The sequence below is a fragment of the Hippoglossus hippoglossus genome, chromosome 20, assembly GCF_009819705.1.
Source record: "Hippoglossus hippoglossus isolate fHipHip1 chromosome 20, fHipHip1.pri, whole genome shotgun sequence".
Classification (NCBI taxonomy): domain Eukaryota; kingdom Metazoa; phylum Chordata; class Actinopteri; order Pleuronectiformes; family Pleuronectidae; genus Hippoglossus; species Hippoglossus hippoglossus.
This window is the reverse complement of record NC_047170.1, coordinates 4,825,731-4,848,000: the sequence shown is the minus strand read 5'-3', so window position 1 is coordinate 4,848,000 and position 22,270 is coordinate 4,825,731. Positions and strand designations below refer to the sequence as shown.

The following is a 22,270-nucleotide window of genomic DNA, read 5'->3' as shown; positions in this document are numbered from 1 at the left end:
TGGAGGTTGATGGGTGATAGCAGTAATGGCAGAGTTTCTTCTTCACTGATTTGACTTTGTGAATTTATGGGCTGATACAAATGCATTACAGCATTGTAAAGCACCTGTCAGGAAGACCAGTGGGTTTGATATGTGAATGTGTCTCACGTGCATAAAGACTGAAAACAATTTCTAGCCAGAGTCACATAAACTTTAATGATCCTGACAGCAAATTGCATTGTTACCACTGCGATAACACACAATTAGGGAAATTAAAAACCACCATATATAGAATAAAGTGAGTAGGAAAATGTTCAAATACAAATGTGCAAAAAGTAATGTGCCTCAGCTGGCTCAGGATGCTGACTACTCTTTTCCACAAACTGAGTGAAAGTGGGGAGGGTCTTGTCTAAGTCCCCTGAGATCATGACGTAGTAACAGGGCAGATGACGCCACACACGGTTGCCAGGTTAACTGAGGTGTTGATGTGAGATATGTATTGTGCATGTAGCCCCACAGCTACAGTTCATGGTCTGGGCTGCAGAACTGCAGAGCTGCAGATCCTGTCCTCCAGAACCATCTGAAAACGGTCTATGACAGTAATGGGATCTGTAACATCTCCTTGTAGCCATGTTTCTGTGAAACACACAACACTACAATCTGATTCTGAACAAGGGCCGTCAGCTCGTCCATCTTGTTGTCCAGTGATCTTTGCATTGCCCATGATGAGAGAAGGAAGATACACTGTTCTCCATCAGTCTCTGTTGTCTGGAACCAGCTCTCTTTCCTTGTCGCATCATTCTTCCTCCTCATCCTCAGATCTCGGTTGCATGTCTTTTGTCCTGGTCTCCAGGGTGATCAGCTGGTCCCTTGTGTAAAGGAAATAGCTGAGGAAGTGATTTCACTGTGAAAAAAAAACACAACAGATCTCTCTAGCATGTTTTGAGAGGTGTTCAAACTAAGTTTGAAAAGCATGAAAACAAACAGGAATGACTGCAATGGGTCACATTCATGTCTGTGCAACAGCCTCCAACTGATTTTCACATGAATAAGAATTTCTACTTTTAGCATATTTTGTCTTGTTCAAAAGTAGATTTTATTTGTGTTAAACTAATTATGTTAATCACTTATTGATGTTTATGATTCATCTATGTATTAAGACAGGAGACAAATTACTCTTATATGAACACTAATTAGTGTTTTTACCTCATATTCTCTCATTATTGTCCTTTCACTCTTCCTCTTTTTGTCTCTCCATCTGTCAGTGACTGCCAACCTCTTGACCGACATATTGATTATTACACAACACTGATGGCCTAAATTGAAACGATGTTGCCATCTCCATCTTTTCTTCTTTACGCTTGTCTGTGTGCGTGGCCATTACTAAAGGTCATAACCCCTGACCTCCTACCTCTTCCCTCCCGATGGCTTTCAGAGGAGGACTCCAGGACCTAATCCAGTAATGGAGAGTACAGAAGAGCAGCCATTGAGGACGGGAGGGAGGGGGGTAACAGTTCCCCTCTTCTACTTCTATTCCCTCCCCTCTTTTTTTCTGTACATGTATCCCTTCCCTAGAAGTAAAACCACCCCCCCCCCCCCCCCTTCCTTTCTCCTCGCCACTTAAAGCAGGGACCAGCTGCGCCAGGAGCAAAAAAATCACAGTAGCCCATCTTTTTAATTCTGCTTTATTACACCCACTATCAATATTGTTATTGTTTAAAGTGGCCCTGGCCCTAGCACCACTCTGACTGACGGGCATCACACTGTGCCTCCTCGTTAATTATGTATAGAGGAAGTAGCAGCTGCACGGGGGGTCATGGAGGAGAGGACTTGTGGGCTGCTTGAGTACGGGATGGCGAGTAGAGCGACCAAGGCCTGGCGTGAATTATTTACCCATGCATCACAGCTTGCCCGCTGAGCGTCATCCTCTGACATTTGGAGAGGGGAGCGATTGTCAGCATTCAGCCCTGTGTGATGTCGTGCTGGCGTAAAACGGGGATACTTTGTGGTGCAGGCCTTGGAGAGTGAACCTGGGAGACCTCAGTGCCCTAATAAAAGACAGGATATCTGCTCTGCTTGTTAGATGCGGAAAAAAAGATATATATATTTTTTTAAATGTATGCATGTGTGACCACTGAATGCAGCAGTGAAGAAGTGAACCTTCCACATCAGCCATGCAGTCCTCCTGAAAATGATGCACCAGATGTTAATAATACATTTCTGAGCACATATGTAATATATGGTCAATGCATCAGCTCTGCCCAGGCCCAACTGAAATCTAATATTAGCCGTTCATTAAATATCACGTGTCACTCAAGCAACGTGCAAGAAAAGCAAAGAGAGGGTCAGTGAACACCTTCATCACCTTCTTGATTCCCTGCTCATTCACATGCTGATGTCTTTGAATATTAAAGGAGCATAACAGTGTTTAAAAGCTTATAATGTAGCGTCACATTTCAACATCATGCGTTTCTCCAGCTCTGCAGGCAACCACTGATATTCAGTCATCACACAATAGTGTTATCAGTTAACAGAGAATAAACAGTAAAGTTGTGGAATACTGTTCAAACACAATGAATATCATGCTGGCTTTTATTCTTGGAAATAACCACAGCACAATATCATTACATCACCACACAGATGCAAATAGGGATTGTGTGGATACGTCCAATTGGTTTTGAAAGGCTCAGACATTCAAGAGACGAATTCTAACTGATTATTTCTTTCTATTTTCTTTGTCAGTTTCAACTCCCTGCAGGTTGATATAAAAAAAAAAAAAATAGTGAGTAAATCATTAATTTGGAAATGATCTGAAACTCGTAAAAAGTTGACCAGAGGCAACGTACTGTGTAATTACAGTGTTGTGTGTGATGACATTTTTACTAAGCGTGAAGGTCAATTTACCACCACTTAAAATATGAGTTGTTTTGAAAAGTGCACTTGATAATATTTGTTTGTCTGCTGATTTCCTCAACTATTTTTATTTGAGTGAAATCTCACCCCATTTCAGCTTTTTAGCAGGAACTCACTTCTTTGAATCGCATCCCTCCACACTGTCTGTTTTCCTGCCGAGGCACTGGTACACTGCACTTTAAAAAAAAAAGAAATGTGCCGGTTTGTGCCACACTAACAATTCCAGAACGGGAGAGGCTGAGGGATGAGGCAGCGTCAGAAATGCAAAGTGAAAAAAGTAAGTCAAGTGGGAAGGAGAGGTCTGGCGGGGGATGGGGGGGTGGGGGTTGTGGGATCTCACAGCTGTGATGAGCTCAGCTGGACCTGGTTTAGCAGGTTGGAGATGATTGTGAGACTGTATCTGTGGCAGTGCACCAAGACTGAGAAACATGAACAACAGGAAGTGTCCCAGTTTTCTCTTTTTATACGTCACAGTTCAGAGAATTAATTGGTTTCAGGTTTTTTATTATTTTTTCTTTCTCGTTAATTTTACAACAGTTGACTCACTTTCCTTCTGCAGTTTATTAGCTTCAAATGTGGCATCAGCATTTACAGTATCAACACTTGCTTTGACAAACTTGTCACAGGATCTACTTGGCTTCTCTTTCCAAGTGCTGACAATAATTTGTGCTTTTTCCAAAGTCTCGTCTCTCCCTCTCTGGGTTTTGGAGTGTTACTCAAAAGAGAAACCTGCAAAGGTGACTTGTCACTGGAACATATCAGTCTCACGGGGAATTCATTTGAGGTCACATAATGCAAAATGCAGCAACCATATATTTCATATTTCACGGCGCCAACCTATACTTAGACCAAGTATTTTGGTGTCAGGGTCCATAAATGAGTATACTGGAAACCTAAGTAATATAGTATACCCCCAGCTCACTTCGCTTTTCCCCTCTTAGTGTCTAGCTAGCTGATATCTCGTAAAAGCTGTCTTTAAAGCCTGATGGGCTCATAAAAGCTGAGCTAACCTGTTTAGACGGATACTTTATCCTGTGGCCTTCACACCTTATTTAAGACTGACTCGTCACTCTGCTTACCCTGCAGAAGAATGTAGACTCATCAGATGTCTCTGAACAACATAAACCACTGTAACACTGCAGTGAGGGGACAATTTTTTTTATTTGAAGATAATTATTCACCCTGTTATGAAACTTGGGCTGTCACATGTGTTTTATCTTGCTGTTTATATGGTTCTTTGAAAATCAAAGATTTGCAGCATTAAAGGGTCTGGGGCACGATCCAGCAAATTAATTTTGTCTGTCTTTGCAACTTGTGAACACATGATTAGCTTTAATCATCAGCATGCAGTGCAGCTTTGTCTCATTACAAAGTGGCACTTACTCTGATGTGTGTGCATGCATGTGTGAGTGTGTGTGTGTGTTTCTGACTGTGTGAATGCATTACACAGTCCGAGCCATACTCCAAACCCAACTCTCTCTCTCAGAGTGAGCAAGTGCCTCTGAATCAATGGACTAGGATTAGGGGCTTTAACTTCAAAGTTCATCTCTTTCTTCATGGACGCAGCTGTCAGTTAGGAGCCGCCTCGCTCCTCTCTTCCCAGAAAATAACATATAGATAAGTTGCCAGCAATAGAGGTGGATGAAGTTCTTATCATGCACTCCATGTTAATGTTGGGCCTCCCCCTTTGTACAACGTGTTAGCTGTATGAAAGCGTCTCAGTGTCACTCAGAAGAAGCCACTCAGAAAATAACACTGGTACCGCTGGATGTAAACTGGTTTGCCCTCGATTGAATTTGATGCAATAGCTAAATTAATCTTGTGGGGAGTTTTCATAGAATGTATTATACAGCATTTACTGGGTTTGCTCTTACCTTTAAAGATAAATGATAATACAAGCAACACACATGACCACATTTTTACAGTCAAACATTTCAAGCCTTTTTATTTTACAGTAAAATATATTTTTCAACCTCTGTAAATTGCATTCACTTCTAATGGACAGCCACCCTGACCTTGTCACTGTTCTTCACTCTGAGCTAGAGCAGCTGCAATCTGCCTCACAAGATCAGTTGAATAATTGGTTCATTTCTGAACTGCACCTGAGCATTAACATTTTTAATTTTTTAACTTTTATTTACTAGAATCTTCTGGCCATCAAGCTGGCTCTGCCACGACATTGCCTCCTGTCATTTCATTTGTCTGTAGATTGCCATCCAGGCCTCTTTCGCTTCAGCATTAAATCCAAAGACCACATTCTGCATGTCTTAAAACAACAAAAACTATTTTCAGTTCCTTTTTTTGTTTTTTAAGTCACACCTCTTTTTCTTCCGAATATGAATAAACCAATCGCACTGCCCAGCACAGAAACAAAAATACTGTTACTCATCTAAAGTGCGTTTACTTTGGAACCAAAGCCGTAAAACTTGCCAGAGAGAAGGCAGGGCAGAAGGCATTGATGGTGTCTCACATGTAGACAGCTGTCAGGCCGATTGCTCTCTTGCACCTGTAGTTTGACAATTCCCTTAAACAGAAGAATGAAAGTGAGAAAGATATATATGACATGTAGGAAGGAGTGGTTGGAGCACATGTCTTTGTGGTAATAAAGCAAACTGGGGTGAAGTTGAGCCAGGCCGGGTGGCAGGGGATATGTGAGCTGGGGAAAATTGGCCTTTTGAAATACAGAAGGGTGTGTATTTCTAAAGGGACCAAGGGATAACCACAGGCCTGCCCCTTTTCTTGGTTTTCTATGAGCTGCATTTCCTAGAGGACAATCCTCTGTGGTTCCCTTCAGGGCAGAGCTATATCTCCATTCTCACTCCAGGGAAGTGGGAGATGAACGGCCCACCAGAGGCCAGTCATGTTGGACAGTCTGGAGGAGGGAGCAGCTCAACACAAATTGCTTCTTTCCCCTGCTAATCAGAGCTCCATGCTACCCAGTCACGTCACTAACATGGTCTAGGCAGTCAGCCCAGATGATGGCCTCTGAGGACCCCCGAGAACTCCATATGGAGTCTGAAAGGAACCATAGATAGACATGCATGCACACACATTCACAGAAAGAGCCCCCATCTAGAAGTGGGGATTTCAGCTGGCGAGACGCCAATGTCAGTGCATCAGTCACAGGAGGACATGGGTGAAGTCAGAGCCTGACAAATCCATGGTTTTATCAGGCCTTTGTCCGGCCTGCAGCTGTCACTTACCAGGCTAGTGGGAGAGGATGAGGAAGACAGAAGGGAATTCATGACCTATCCTTGTTACCACAGAGGAGGACCGAGGCATTCAGAGATAAAACACATGGGAACGAAAAGGGAAAAAATGAAGGAGAGGCAAGAATGAACTGGGATATTTTTATTAAGCTGGGATATAGAGAGCAGAAAGTGGAAGGAAATATATGCTTTAACTGTTTTCATTTGATTGCAGCAGAAATCACAGCCGATTGGCCGATGTATGCCGATTTCCTCTGAAGGATCTAAAAAAATGTTTTATCTTTGTCCCTTTCCCGCCTCAAAAATGACCTGCGGTAATGCATATCTAATCTTTTTCAATCATCGCAGTAGGTCCCAAAGGCTGTCCATCTCCCCAAAAAAATGCCCCATCTCTGTGTCTTTGAAATAAATGAAAGTCCACAGGGCGATGGAATAAAGATGAGCTAAGCCTTTGACTTGATGCGAGATTGCCAAAGGGCCCAAACTTAAGAAGCTTGCCCCCTCATCTGCTGCATTGAGATACTGGGGCCAGAGCAAGAAACCAGACAATCTGATAGAATTTCAATCAACAGTGATCAGATAAGAAATAACAGACCGCCTGATTTAAAAGTCAGACCGGAGCCTTAACAGTTCAGCCTTTTTTACTTTAGTCAGAAATGAACAAGTCTGTGACAACTCCTGTCAAACTTCATATCATGAAATATTATCTCCAGGATTATAACATTCTGTGTTTTCCATTCTGATTGGCTGGGATTGGCCCCTGGCCTTAGGTATGCTCATATGACCCATGTTGCACTCTCAGTGATTGGATTACTCCTTTATTGGCCAGTTGCATGTTTATAGGACATGCCGAGACTTTCTGTGGCTTTGATCCACCAACAGAAGCGAAGAGGGGGACTGTGGCATACTATGCATCCTTGGCCTAAGCCTTGTGGTGTGTGAGACATCTGCCAAATCCTCCCGGATCAAGGGATGACTATTACACAGACAGGCATCCACATACCTCAAACTGCTGCCTCAGAGGGCTCATGACCCCTGTCCACAGGTCAGGTTTGAAAACACAGGTGGGATGGAGGTCACACATATGTCCGCATATAGAGATATTCATACAACTGCCCTTTCATAGCCTTTTACTAAACAAATGCCCAAATAAAGGAGTTGCTTTATAGCTTGTAACCCTGCAAGGGGGTATGAATAAAACCTTAACATTTGATTCTGTCACAAAGCTACATTCATAACAAGTTCAGGGAGCTTGCCTCTTTTTTTTTTTTGTATTATATGGTATTTCCCAACTTCAGCTACTTTTAATCCTTTCTAAATAAGACAAGGATGAGTTGGAGCAGCAGCGGGAGGAGGGGGAGGAGATCAGTGGAGAGTCTGTTGTTGTTCAAACAGGCCTGAATCCTTGTTGTTTGACATGACTCTGCATGCCTGTGAATTCACAGGTTCACCTCACCCGGTAAGCCCTCAGAATAAGCTCTCACCCAATCTGTAAATACAGCAGTAGTGTGACTTTACTGAATATGAGTGTCTGTAAAGTGAGGAGACGGGGAAAGTGAGATAGTGAGTGTGTGTCGTCGTCTTTGTGTCTCTTTCTACGTCTGTGTGTTGCAGCCTGCGTTGCGTGGGCATGTTTGCATGCATATGGGAGCAGCATTGCCACCCTGAGAGGCCATGTGCTGACATTTCAGTCTGCAAACACACAAATGAATTTTGAACAGACCTCATTATGCAGGCCCGAATGAAGATGCTGGCTGTGAAAATTCTGTGGCATATGGATACTTTATCTCCCCCATGTTTTTTAATTGCTTTACGGGCAGTATCCTATTTTCCATTGAATTACATTTTAAAAAGAGGACTTTCATAAGAAAAAAACTGCAGCGGGATTAAGCCCTGTAAACTCATACGATCATGATGCAGACATTTTCCCTTAAGCATAAACATGACATGGCTTATAGCAAAGTGATGAGCAGTGCTCATTCCTATCCCTTCATAGCCTTATACTGCTGGTATCATGGACACATCCATCCTAACTGCTGAGGTGATCTTCAAACATAAACTGCTACCAGGTTTTCCCCCCAATCTTTTCTCACACTTCTTGTTCTTCAGGCCTATTACAGACACTGATGTATTCATGGGGGAACTGGAAAGAAGTGACACCTGATGCATCAGCAACGATCATGCTGACTAATTATGCATTGAGGGACCCCAGCTCTGAGGAGCTCTCAGGGAAGGCAGCAGAATCCATCTTCTTTATGAATGAAGACAGGCCTTCTGTCGACTATTGCTGTGATAGCGCAGCTTCTGATGCCACTTTGTGGTAGATTCCTGCCCTTCGTCACTGCTTATCTTACAGCTCTTTTTTCTTTCCATATGAATATATTTACACTGGATAATTACATGGAGTGCTTTCCAAGAATCCCATCAACTCCCCCCATGCTGGATGGAGGACACCCCTAAAGATAATCTAGATATTGCACAGGCCTCCTTTGAACTACCATGACAAATTCACCCCAAGTTAAATCCCACCCCCACTCCCAACCCATATTTGATGCAATTTCCATTTGTAGCTCTTGGGGAAATAATATGAAGTGCTGTGCTGCTATTTCTTTAATTTTCTGGAGATCTTGTCTCAGCTGATCTTGTTGCAGTGCACACCCCACCACTTATCCACCACATACTGGAGCGATGAAGGCCATTCCTCTTTCTTGATGCTTTAGTGGGTGAGAGAAGGGCAATAGGTCATCTAATGTTGTGAGTGTATATGGACTCACGTAGTCTTGTTTATAGCCTGGGTTGAATGTCTTTGTCTGGATCCCCAGCTGGCTCTCACTGCACCCCCTGATTCCTCTAGCCGGGTCGTGACTGCTTGAGATGCTGATGCTAGCAATGACCCTCCCTGGAGGGTCAAAGTTAAAAATTTACGAGGTTGTTTGTTCGGAGTCAGCCTCGTCTTCTCTTTGACCAGCCTCAGGGATTAAGCTAATTGCATGTATTGGGCTTTCCAGTTCTATATTTGGTCTTTTTCCACCAGACCTCTCTCTCTCTCTCAGCAAGCAGGGATGATGGTGACCTGTATTTCAGAATATGCATTAGCAGGAGAAAACATAAACAGAATCAACTCAGAATTGCTGATACTTTTTAATTTTTCCTTCTCAATTGCATGGCTGTGTGTGTGCACAGTAAAGCTTAGGCAAACATATTAAGAGAAACCTGCAGTCGGGTGATGACAATAACAAACAGATGAAACCAAATAGATGTAGAGCTCTTTCTGAAACTGCTATTTCTTAGTCTATCAATTAGTTACAACATTTTAAAGGGAAATTTCTTCTTTTATTAGCCTATAAGTGCTGTCATAGATTTGTACATATAGTCTATGCACAGAAGCTCTTCTTTTACCAACATTACGAACAGTAATAGACGGACTCCACCATCACCCCACAGCCTAAAAGCAGAAGGCACCTCACACCCCAGTGAGCCACTTAATTGCCCACATCCACATAAAAGGCCTAATGCACTCCCACACATATAAAGCTATAGGAATCAAATGGAGTATAACTAATACAATTGATTTTGTTCAGGCAATACGAATAACAAGATAACTACACTTCACCAAGTGCTACTCAGGGGGATGCTCTGAGATCCTCGCGTCATTTATGAGCTGCTATTTATTGTGGCTTTTAATGAAGCTTGATTGGCAGCATGTCTTCGTGCCCATTATCATCAGAAGGATGTGCTCATTCTAATCTGCAATTATCACCGTAATTGTGCCCAGAATCCACTGGGCCCAAGCAAGCAATCATTTCCACTGCTGGCATGCCACCTGTAAGTGCGACTCCCGAGGACACGCACAATGACAGGGTGACAGGTCCTCGAGTCAAGTGTCCATTTTGACAATGTTTTTAGCTTTATATCTCTCCCTATCCCCTTATTTTACCCACCAGGGCTTCTCTGCTCTTTGTCTTTCTGGCGATTTTGGTTTCTTCACACCGGCTGAGTTCCTTTCTTCCCCTTGTCTCACATGCTCTTGATTAACCTTTCCCTTTTTTCCCTCAGCACCAAACCCAAGAACACCCCTCCTACCTTTATCTCCTTTTCCTTCTATCCCACTCCCTACATCCCCACGCTCCCATCCCCTCCCAGCACAAATTCCTAACCTTTGGTCACTTTCATCCCTGTGGTATGCATAAATGCAGGCCCATTATCAAGCCAGTTGTCTGATCATAATTATGCATTTTGTCATGTGCTGCCTCTGTAGCTGCTGATAAAAGGAGAGCCTGATGAAGCTGAAGGAAGGCTATTGATTCCTATTGACAGGCCCCTCAAAGCCCTTTAATGAAGGGGATGTAAATGAGGGTTTTCCACAGTGTTTAATGACTGTGTACCATAAAAGGCCAATATTCTCCTGCAGTCTAAAAGGGATATGCATCATTCACAATGGTGCACAAGGGACACTTTCAGTTATCGGGATGTTAAGGAGCAATAGATGGTGAGAGGGAGTGTAGGAAGAAAAGCATAAAGTGATGTCAGCCGGGTATGCAAAAGGGAATAATGACTGTCAGATCAAGGGGATCCTCTACACAATTTAGAGGGGTGTTCGGGTGGTCAAGTGAATTATTCAAAAAATGAACAAGCATCTGTAGCAGCATGCTGGCAAGAGTGGTGTGCCAGGTGTTATTTCCGAGTGGAAGTTTGCTGGAAAATTACCCTCTAAATAACCGCTCAGTGTTTCATCTGGATTCGAAATGACTAGTCCCGCTAACTTACTTCCTGTTTCTCTCTTCCACAGCAGTCAGATGGCTCCCAGTAACCATGACCGGATACGAAGGCTGAGGCACGAGTTCCAGCAGGCCATACATGAGGACCTTGAGGACCATGAGCACACCTATAGTATCGACCCATCTTGGGTGAGTGTCCAACACATTTCAGTGCTAGAAAACTTTTATTGGTATTTGATTGATTGGTTCTTGATGATTATCACTGTTACCATGTTAATTTAATCAAATACACAGCAATAGAAAACATTCCAGTCAATTTGTACTTTCTGAGCAATGTTAATGTTAAAAATTGAGGGAAAATGAGTTTCTTGCATTGTCAAGAAAAGATACAGTGTTTAGTTATACATCTCTACAGACATCAGTGACATTCCTGCATCCAGGGACAAACTATAATGACAATGTTACTTTGTGAAATTTAATAATAATTGATATAACAACAAACTCAGCATTCATTCGTTGTGGAAAGTGCCACAATCGTTTGACTGTATCTGGCTCATATCACTCAAGCAGTTTCTTTTTTCTTCTCTTCGGGATCCAACCTTGGGAACAAAATGGTAATTTGTAAAAAATAAAATATGACTCACTTACGGCAGGAAGGCAGAGAGGAGATGAACAAGGGAAACAAGTGACTATTTGGGACTCTGTTGCAAAGTAAGGCGACAGAATTTGATGACACTCAGGCACTCTTTCTTTTTAATTTTCATCAGACTCCATTAAAGGGATTTTTAAATTAAAAAATTTTGAATTAAAATTTTTTAAGCCATTCTCCTCTCCCATGATTGATCTGTAGGAACAATGGGATTTACTCCTCATAATTGGAAAAATGTAATCAAGTTAATTCCTTTGTTAATTAATTCAGAGTTGATCTGGTATCCTTCCCTGCTGAGCATGAAAACTTTAGCTGTGCCTGGAGTTTAAGTAAAGAAACACTTTATTTTATCCTTTTACCCAGTGATTTCCCAGATTATTGTAACATGCAGTCCTACTGTTTAGCAAACAGTGGTTTGTTCAAAGTAAACTTATTAGTTGAAACTTAATTTCCACTTTATTATTTTTTTATACTCATATAGTCAAGCAGGAACAAATTAAAGGTAGGTAGGTATTGTATATATTTTTTTGTTCTAATGGCTTGAGAAAGGGTTTGCTTTTTTGTGTTTTGACATTTCACATCTGGTTACAGAAGTAAAATGGTTAAAAGTAGAGCTGTTTTCTAAATTATGGGTCAAAATGTCAGACCTTGAAAGTAAAAAAATATTTGGCATCAAATTTCCCGTAGAATTATTGGTGTCAGTTGGCCAATTGAATGGGTTTCTGGAGTGGCAGGCGTTTTCTGCTGTTTTACCTCTTGTCTAAATGAGTTTATTTCAGACATAACAGCATATTTCCCCACCACGTTCCCTCCTTCCAAGTTCTCACACAGAGAAATACCTTATTTGCTCTGGATTAGCTTCAGTGTTAGTCCTACCCATGGTTGAAAACCACTGAAAGACGAATATCTTACTGCACTGTTTTCTTAATCTCTCTCTCTCTCTTGCTGTCAGACTGAGATGTTAACTGTTTGCTCAGTACTCCACAGTCTCTCTGAGCCACTGAGCTCCTAATTGCTTGTGATTGTTGACATTGTTGAGCGTACCCCTGCTATTCCACGGGTAAGAAGATATAGGGCCAGCCCTGGAGTATTGAAGTCTGTTTTATTAGCCCTCTTTCATGTTATTTTAGTCCTGAACAAGGATTCACAATGGCAGAGCTTGTTAGGAAAGATACAGCCGTACCCATGTTATGTGTTGACACTGATTAGATGAATTCAAGGGAAATCCTGTCTTAGTGTCATCCAAAAGCAAAACGGATATGAATCTATTTTAGACAGACGGGCAATCATTTAATAGGGAAAGTATGAAAAGAAAAGAAGGCGGGAAAATATGAGGTGACACATTTATGTTGGATTTCAAAAGATTTAGGAGGGGAAAAATTATACAGATACAGTGTGTGTAAGAGCAGGAAGAAGAGATAAAAATACATCAGAGGAACAAACTATTCTTCACCTATAGTCTGTATATTTTTAGTGATTATGAAATTGAAAACTCGTTAAAACTTCGAGAGTGAACCTTTCAAATGTTGGTTTCATAAGTGTAGGTGGAGGCATTTGTGACATCAGTTTCATTTTTAAAAAGAGTTTTGAGCGACTCTACAAACCTTGTAGCTGTTTTCTCTTCTTGCCTATTACAGATATGTTTTGTGTAGAATATGATGTCAGTCAAACTGTGGATTCACTCTTCATCATTGCAAAATGTTGTCCTTTGTGACGAAAACATCTCCGTGACCTCCAGTTTTTGTAAACTGAGTGAAAAGTGTTTCGGGCAAGATGTTCCTGACGGCAGTTTAATGTCTTCCACATTAATATCTGCATATCTGCACTTGTGCGCAGGTTGTCCCTGCACTGAAGGTCACCATGTTATGGCCTTCACACAGAAATTAAGTATTTTAATGTTGTATTATTTGTTCTGTATATTTTTCTCTCCAAAAAATCACCTGATCACTTTTCTAGATGCTGAGAATTAAAACATTACAGAGAAAACAATGTTGCCTCAGCGCTGCACAATATTAGGAAAATATGTTATATGCAATAACGTTGAATATTGCGATGACGATATGACCTGCGATAAATTAAAAAACGCTTCGGGTTCGCTGCTAACATAGACCCCATACAGTGAGTAGCCTATGCAGACACTGAAAAAAATGAAATGCATTATTTCCATTCCAACAACATGGTTTTATTTAAAAAAAAATTCCACCTGTCTATGGATGCAGGGACCACGGACAGCTCCACAGCCCAAGGGAGAAGGTGCACAGCCCGGCCACAGCGCCACCTAGTCCGATGTAGATACCCAGGGAGCCATGCACAGCTCCTCTAAGTCCACTTACAGTGATCATTTTCAGTGGTCTTTTCATACATGTTTGAACCGTAAAAAAGTTATGTTTTTACAGTTTTTACTGGCTCTGTCAGTGATGTACTGCTCCTCTCTGTGTCTTTATCATTCGCACCGTGCACTGTGCCAACCGAAGTGGGCCAAATCGAGCCAGCTGCCATCTCCTCCGGCTCTACATACAAGTTTACACATTCTGTTGTTTTTACCCAGACTGAGTTTACACATATGTCTGATCGATCATTATGTGATGATCAGTGTTGATAATGTGGCGTCATTTCAAACAAATCAACGTTTAAACTATAGCCGGTGAAAACATAACCTCCTTGGCTGAGCTAATAATTCTGGAGAGCTGCAAAACAGCTACTAAATGGACCTGGTGGTGAAATAATACAATATAAAGAGTAATATTTTGATTCACTTTAATGGTCACCATCTACAGATTCCCCTTTAAATATGTTTCACTTTTGTTGTTTTTTTAAAAGAAGAAAAATCTGGATATTGAAATGGCTTGTCTCTGGGGTGTTGGAGACTGAGCTCAGGTATGTCTGCTGTGAACGCCTGTAATGACAATGCTGGGGTCAGCCTTCGAGCCCCAGCTCCTCCTTAATGGAATAATGAGTGGGACACAGGAAGCCCTGTCTATCATGTCGCCCCAAGTACACAATTAGAGCTGGCATGTTTTCTCTCCCTCCCTAACTGCTGCTCTGTGAGCAGGGATTTCCAGATGTTCATCATAAAACTGGATGTATTTTTCCAAAGAGTTGGCTTTCTCTCTCTCACTCTTTGACTGAGGCAATAAAATCAATTTGTGCTGTTGCGTTGGAGGGCCGACAAGCATGACCACACAGACGAGTGGGAGCGCCATGCTGGTACCTTGGATCAAACACACCAACAGCAGCTCATAAAGCCCTTATTTATACGAATTCCTTTGATTTTATTATCGCTCTATCTCCTGCTACCAGGATACGTGCTTCTACAAGCATTTGCTCTGTTTGCACAAACTCCGGTCACTCTGAATCTGGTGCTTTTAAGTTGGTGGTTGTTTTGTTGAGATTGTGTAATCTTTCCTATGTGATCATGTGAAGAATAAGCCACTTTTAGCCGCAGTCACTTGACTTTCCAAAGGGGCAACGGGTTTGAATTAGTGTGAGCTCCTGGCTGTGAGCAGCAACGTAATACATGTAGTGTCTTGTGAGATACTAGCTGCTGATAGAGCTCTATCAATCCATCCTCACTGATCTGATAACAAGTGGACTGATCTAAGTACAGGTGCGAACTCACCAAGACACACTGACGCATTTGAGGTCTTTCAGGTCTGAACAGGGCCCTGATCAGACCTGGTACTAACATCTGTCTTGGGTGATCTGATCACAAGTGAACAGCTTTTCAAGAGGTGGCACAGAGCTAGAGAGGTTTAGCACAAAGCACTTAGGCTAATTTAAAGATATTTTAAAATAGAGGTAGGGTTGGTAAGTTGTTGAAACAAATTTGTTGAAATCCTCGACATGTCGCAATCGCCATCAATAAATAAAGTTGTTTAAAAAAGAAGAAGAAAAGCAGGTGTCTGTGGCCTTCAAAAGACTGTAGCAAACACAAATGGTCCTAATGAAACGATTGGTCACACACTGTGCTCATGCTCTGACTGCGCATGACCTGAGTCATCACAAGCCAACCTTTCACGTGTTTTGCTGGGCGTAGCTCAGAGTGCTGATCTGAGGGGATGGGATGTACATATTGCGTATTTTAAACTGTAGCCTGCTCTTGCTAGTTTTTCCGTGATTACCAACCCGAGCTTTAATAGTTTTTTTCTGTAATGTACTTACAAGACTGAAACAAGGACACACATTTTTTACAGATATTATTACAAAGTAAATGTTTCTTATAATTGAAGTGAATCTGGACCATAACTTAATGTAAAATCCAGCAGTCTTGTTACTCTTGTGATTCATTACTGTATTATTCTGCTACTTATGTTAATCTTCTTGATTTCATTCAAACCTTTGTCAGGCTTCCTCTAGTTTACCATCTGTCGAGGCTGCATGAGTAAATTCCAGATAAGTGCTGGTCAGTGTTGTCCAAGTAGCAGGTGTGGTGGTGCACTGATCTCATGATTGCACCTGCCATGAGCTACAGCTCTTGCCAAAACATTTGAACAACACCTCATAAAAAAAAATATGATTCACTGTTCAACCCTGCTGCCAATTCACAGGGAAAATACACACCTTCAGTCACATATATGTACACATGCAAACACATCCAGCATTTCTAACGCAGTCGATTTATAAGCGATACAAAACTGTGTTAGCAGATAAGAGATAATGGAGGGAGAAGCATTTTTACCTCACACATTCATCCACACAGATATCTCCCCTGCAAAAAATGAGACCACAACATTTTGTCGTGCTGTGTTGTGTTGTGTGAGTCCTTCAGTGATGTGGCGATAGCCCGTCCAACAACCAATTCAGCTCAGTTTCCTGGGCCAGGGACCACACTGCTTGCTCTCAGATGGATTCTCTGCCCAGAGCTACACACCCTCGCAACCACAAATGGACGGGGCTTGCTCATAATAAATTGGCGGAATTGGGCCAAAACAAGGACTTTAAGAGAGAATCAGTATCCAGCTGGGCCTTCGTCAGGATGTGGTGTTTCACTAACATTCTCTCACTTTCTTCTCATTCTCTCTGCCCATTAGCAACATAAATGTGTTCCATATGCCTGTTGGTAAAAAGCACGGCTGCTCTATTAAAAAAAAAACAAAAAAAAAAAACAGTTCCTCTGTGGTGGCCTACAAACAGCATCATGAGGAATGTGGGCGGTAAAACCAGTGCTGACCCATCACAGCAACCTGGTTTGATATCTCAAAGGTCAGAGCAAAGAAATATGTCACCTTGGCCGTCTTGCTTATGTTTTGAACTTTTCTAAGCTCAGCTCCCTGCCAGCTGCTTTCCTGCTCCCGGATTTTTGATAGCTGCAAATAATTTTCATAATTATGTCCCCTCCTGGCTCACCGTCTGCGAATGCTCCCATGTTTTAACAGGTGGAGATTTTTTTCCTACCTGTCCCTGCTTTGTCGGTGACACCAGCGAGGAAACAAGGGGGGAGGGGGATAAAAGCGAGCTGTATAGACATCATTTTTCACGTTATTGGATAAAAACGAACAGGGACGTCACTTTGATTTGATTTCACCAAATGTCATGTTTTATGTGGCATTGTATTCCAGGCCTAACATGGAATAATCTGATTCTGCTTCCCTGGATAATACCATTACACTGACAGATTTTCTCTCCTGGATATTTCTCATGCATTTCTCTCTGGCTTGGTGTCACCCACCTCAACCGAAGCATCAAGCGCCCCCCCCGGACTCCTCACCACTTCTTTTTCAGATCACATTTAAAAACTTTCAGCGTTCGTGACTAATTATTTTCTCACCACCCCATTTGGCCGCAGTAAAACAATTTCTCCGATTCCCTTCCACTTCATCTGATTTTTACGTGCGCCACACTCTCTGAACTGGGGGGGAAACGTGTTGTTGCTGCAGAAACCTGAAACATATGAGTCCAATTCACTTCACCCACATGGAATACTATTATGTTTTTACGTCTTGGAGGGCTCGAGAGAGGACTTGCTATTGACGCTGAGTGAAATGTAATTGCACTGTTATTACAGCTGTCCGTGAGAGGAGAAAAACAGCCATTTGAACAACACAAGATGTTTCCAAAGACACTTTGGCTGACAGCCTTTCCCTACGCCCACACACCTCTACCCCATCGATCCATTCTAACATGCACCATTACCCTTATTCTACCCCACAAACACATAGTAACACAAAGTTTTCAAAATGTACAAAGGTCTCCAACCAAGATACAAAACACTTGATTTTTTGAACGTTGTCAAAACTCAGCTGACCAGTAAAGTAGTGAGAAATACTACATAATATTTGAATAAACATCCGCACCCCCACCTGCCGACCACATTACCACTCGAGCCTTAAAAACTGCTGCTCGGTCAAGCCACGCTCACGACACCTACTCATCTCGCCTCCATTTAATTGGCTTGTCATGTTCTTTCATCAGGCAGCTCGTTAGCAGTTCACTGCGTTGAGGGAGATGATATCTCCATGTCAACCAAGCCGATGATCAGATAACAAACACACACAAGCACGCACACGCACACATGCTGGTGCAGGTTTGTGATGTGTGATCAAGGCACATCTCACTCAGATCTGTGGAATGAGGCAGAGACTATGGTTATACTCATCTATAGTTATAGATGTATCTTCAGTGCTGCAGTGTTGATTAAAAGATGGATTACATAGATTTTAATTTCGCTTTGACAGCTGCTTTTCTTAGCACCCATTTCCTTCTGAGAAACAACAATGCCACTTGCTTCTTTTCATTTGAAAAGAACAGAATAGGATAGACAATAGTTTGATTGTGTGGTACAGTAATGATTAATCTGACAATTGGCGAGAGGTCTTACTCCAGTCTGCATGTCTTTGGACTGTGGGTGGAAGACGGAGTATCTGGAGAAACCCCAGGCAAAGAGAACATGCAAACTCCCCACAGAAAGACCCCGGCCCAACCAGGATTTTCACCTGGAACCTTCTTGCTAATATAAAGAATTTGAGATATGAACACTGCACCTTATTCTTGGATGACCCTCCATGATAACCCAAGTCCTTCTGTAGTTCTCAAAGTCAATCACACTTTTTTCTAAGGTTTTTCCAATTTTTTAAATGTTAATTATTTATGACTCTTTGACAGTACTGAAAGATTCCTCTTCCCCATAAAGAATTTAAGTACAAAGTGTGTTGTCTGGCATTCTAATAAACCAAGGATTTATAATTGATAGAATGATAAAAACTCTCTATAAATTAGGCCTTCAACAGGATTACGAGGCAGTTTTCCCTCCACCAGCTCAGGTGCTTTCCTCAGTGTCATTGTCATCATGGATTCACAGCCACTAACAACATGTTCCCTGAGGGCAGCCAGAAACAACAGGAGGCCTCACACTGTCAAACCACCTGCTGTGCCGAGGGACATATATTCCACCATTTAAGAATGTGTGTGTATATGAGTGTGCAAACAAGCCTGCTGTGGTTTGGATGTAATGAGTGTGTCCACAGAGTGAAATGTTTGGCTTTATGTCTCTCTGTGTCTTAACTGTGCATTGTCTTGTTTGATTTGATGTTGCAGGTGAGCAATGGGACAGAGATGCAGAGCGGACGTCATTCTGTGAAATTGGAGACTCAGAAAGAGCAGCAAGAGGACAGAGACGGTTTCCAACAGGCGCAGAGACAGTACAGCTCCCTGCCGCGGTGAGACATCCCTCCTCCTCTGCCTCCTTGTCACCGCCTGCCTGTCAGCCTCCGTCTCTCTCTCTCTCCCTGCCCAGTCTTTGACTTATCACGTTCTCCCTGCCCTTTCTCAACCTCTTCATTTGACTTTTTCGATTTCCATCAATTTCCTTTCCTCATATTTGTGCCTTTTACCTCTTTTGTTCCTGGACACGTGCTTTATCTTATGTCTTTGGCTACAAAGTAAATCGCCACAAAGCCACTTTCAACTCATTTAAATTATTCTAAGCAAAACTCTTTGAATTCAATCATTTAATGTGATTGCTTGGAATTATTTGACTGATATTCAAACTTCATTAAGTCGATGTTGACCCTGAGGGAGTGATGACTTTGTCACAGGCATCAAACCCCCACCCCCTCCTCTCTCTTTCCAACACTCCCTTTATGATCACCAGCTCTAAAATCCTGTTTTTAAAAGGGTTTTTCTCTTGGCAATCTCTCGCCTTAAATCAGCTTGATGATTTCAGAGCTACAACTGCTGCTCTTTATCTTCTCCATCTTCCTGTTTCGATTCCTTTGCATATTAGTCAAAGAGATGCCAAGAAAGCTTATATCCAATATCTTACGTCTGGAGGCCTTGCGGGGAGAAGGAGTTTAGTAGCCGTATTTGCATTTCCTACCATCGCTCTGTAAAGTGTCTGCAAAGATCCTCTGAAGCACTTTAGTCGATGCAAATTGCAAAACCAACCACTGCTGGTGAAACATCTCCATATTTAAAGCTTTACATGTTTAAAGAGAGAGTTGCGAAGGTGCTGATTCTATTAAGGCTGTAAAATGTGTCAGTCAAATATCATGAGGCTGTTCAATATGAATATTCATTGAATCGTCCTTTTTTCATGTAAAACATCAGGCAATAGTTTTTTGAACGGCCATATCTTGGAACCTGATTTGGTGGGACACTCACAGTGACAGTTTGTCGACACTATATATCAAACAAAAGCCAGACACTATAGTGTATGGAGTTGTGAGCTGTAAATCCAGCACCTCTTAGCAGAAGGTAGAAAATAACGTTATCTCTGAGCCCGACTGGGCAGCTGCCTCCGTCTCTCTCAGACTGACCCTGGGTCCAGACGCAGACATCTTCACCAAGCGGAAAGGATGACTTGACGTAGTGGAATGATTTTACCCGAGAGAGCAGCATGAAAGTGAGGAGCGCTCACCCTGCAGTGGACGTCTGGGGACAGAAATGTCCTCATGAAGTCGTAAGAAAGAAGAAAAGAAAACTATGCTTGACTTAAAGAATAGACTGAGGGGTCACCAGCTTTTGATTGGATTGTTCGACTTTCAGGGGGAAGTCTTAGATTTTATACTTTGACTGACAAACAAAGAGATTTAATTTTAGTAATAAAACAAACATTTCCTTTTCTCATTAAACATTTCCACACTGAAAAAAGTCCAGTGTGAGTTTTTTGTGTTTTGAAATATACAGTATGTTCTAAAGTGAAGTCATATTTATTTTTAGCTGGCTGCTTTGCCAGTTTAAACAAAGACAGGACACTTAATGTGTGTATATACAGCACACGTGTGTGGTCTTTTCAATCTCTTGGCCGGAGTGAGTCTTTTCCCCTGTGATTTCAATCTTTCCCTCCACTAACAGCAGTCACTTCTTCTTAGCTGCTCTGCTCTCTCTGAGCAGTCCCAGTCGGGTCGATTAAAGCATGTTCCTGTCTAAAGCTATGGATTTGTGATCCACATAGACTCGTAATCAATGTGGTCTGTATGAGCCAGACCGATCTATGCATTCCCTTCATAGGTGTTATCTGCTGGCATCTCATGTGATGTGACAGTTGCCTCCAGCCCCCCCCCACCTCCCCGCGGGTCGCTTCTCTTGGGAAAGTTCGTCTCGCTGGCCAAAAAGCCGGGCGAGGGTGGCCTTTGATATACATTCCTCTCATAATCTCATAGCGTCTTTTAGCGAGGACTCGCATGAGCTCTGGCTTGACCTTTGACCCTGGCTAAGGCTTTATAGATCTTGTGTCTAACACGGCTGCTCATTTAGGAGCTGGAGTCTACATCCACAGATTAATAACCACAATTCTCTCAAACGCCAACCACCTCTCTTTTGGAACCCCTTCATCCTGTCGTTCTCTTCCAAAACAGGAAGCCTAACCAGTGAGCCGTTCAGCCAAAATGGGACCCCCCACCACCACCACCACCGCCAACCCCACCATACACACACACACTCAAACACTCACAAAAATATCTTCTTCCCAAAGAGTTCCAGAAGAAGCCATGGTGGCTGGTTATCTGATGACGGCCAGGCTTAGCTCGCTGTCTGGGATGTGAGGACTGGAAGAGCACTAATGAAGGCTTGTTGTTGGAGCAGGATTAGCGGAGACAGGCAGCGGATGGCGAGAGGGGCTGGGAGAGGAATGAGCGTGTTAGTAGGAAAGAGAGACCACTGATTAGCCTGAAAGAGGCGCACTAGCACACAAACACACGCACGAATGTGGTCAAGATAAGACTCTTAACTGTGGCCCCAACTGCCAGGATTTCTCGCGTATATCCGTGCAGCTCTTGCATTCCTCAGCCAAAACAAAAGTGTTCCACGCTGGTAAAGCAAACATTATTCCAGGTTTGTTAACAATTTATTTGTATAATATCGAAATGATTTTTCCATTGGCCAATGCATGCATTTGTTTTTTTCCTCTAATCAATTTGTATCTGAGCGTGTGTGTGTGTGTGTGTGTGTGTGTGTGTGTGTGTGTGTGTGTGTGTGTGTGTGTGCGCTTGCTTTCTCCCCCTTCTCATGAACTCTGATTCTTCCCAGCTGTTTTAAAGAAACACAGCAGCCACAAAATTTCTCTGCGAGCCAACTTCCTGGCTTTGTTTGTTATGTTCTGTCATTCTAAATTTACCCCACTCCTTGGCATGATGTATTTTCCCATCCCCTCCCTCTGTAAATGTAACTAATCTACTTTGTGACATATTCTGGCGCAGGAGTGGAGGTGATAAGAGAACTAGCTCCCCTGACGCATCAATCACTGTTACATTCCTGTGGAACAATGCCATTTCTGCTCTTTCCTCATTGCCGCCATAGAATTTCCCCTTGAATCCCCCTTCTTCTCTTATCTACTCTGAAATCTAAAAGTTCACTGTGGAAGTGCA

The 22,270-nt window shown here is 42.4% G+C and overlaps 1 protein-coding gene across 4 annotated transcripts in view; it reads left to right on the top strand.

The window, feature by feature from the left end:
- Positions 1–22,270, top strand: part of LOC117754004 (partitioning defective 3 homolog) — a 342,820-nt gene that overhangs the window by 312,167 nt on the left and 8,383 nt on the right. For 3 of the 4 annotated variants that reach the window (XM_034572611.1, XM_034572615.1, XM_034572612.1), the window contains 2 exons: positions 10,891–11,008; positions 19,002–19,123. In XM_034572611.1, the coding sequence (XP_034428502.1) occupies positions 10,891–11,008; positions 19,002–19,123 (240 nt within the window). The remainder of the gene's footprint in view (positions 1–10,890; positions 11,009–19,001; positions 19,124–22,270) is intronic. The other variant, XM_034572613.1, reaches the window with a different exon arrangement.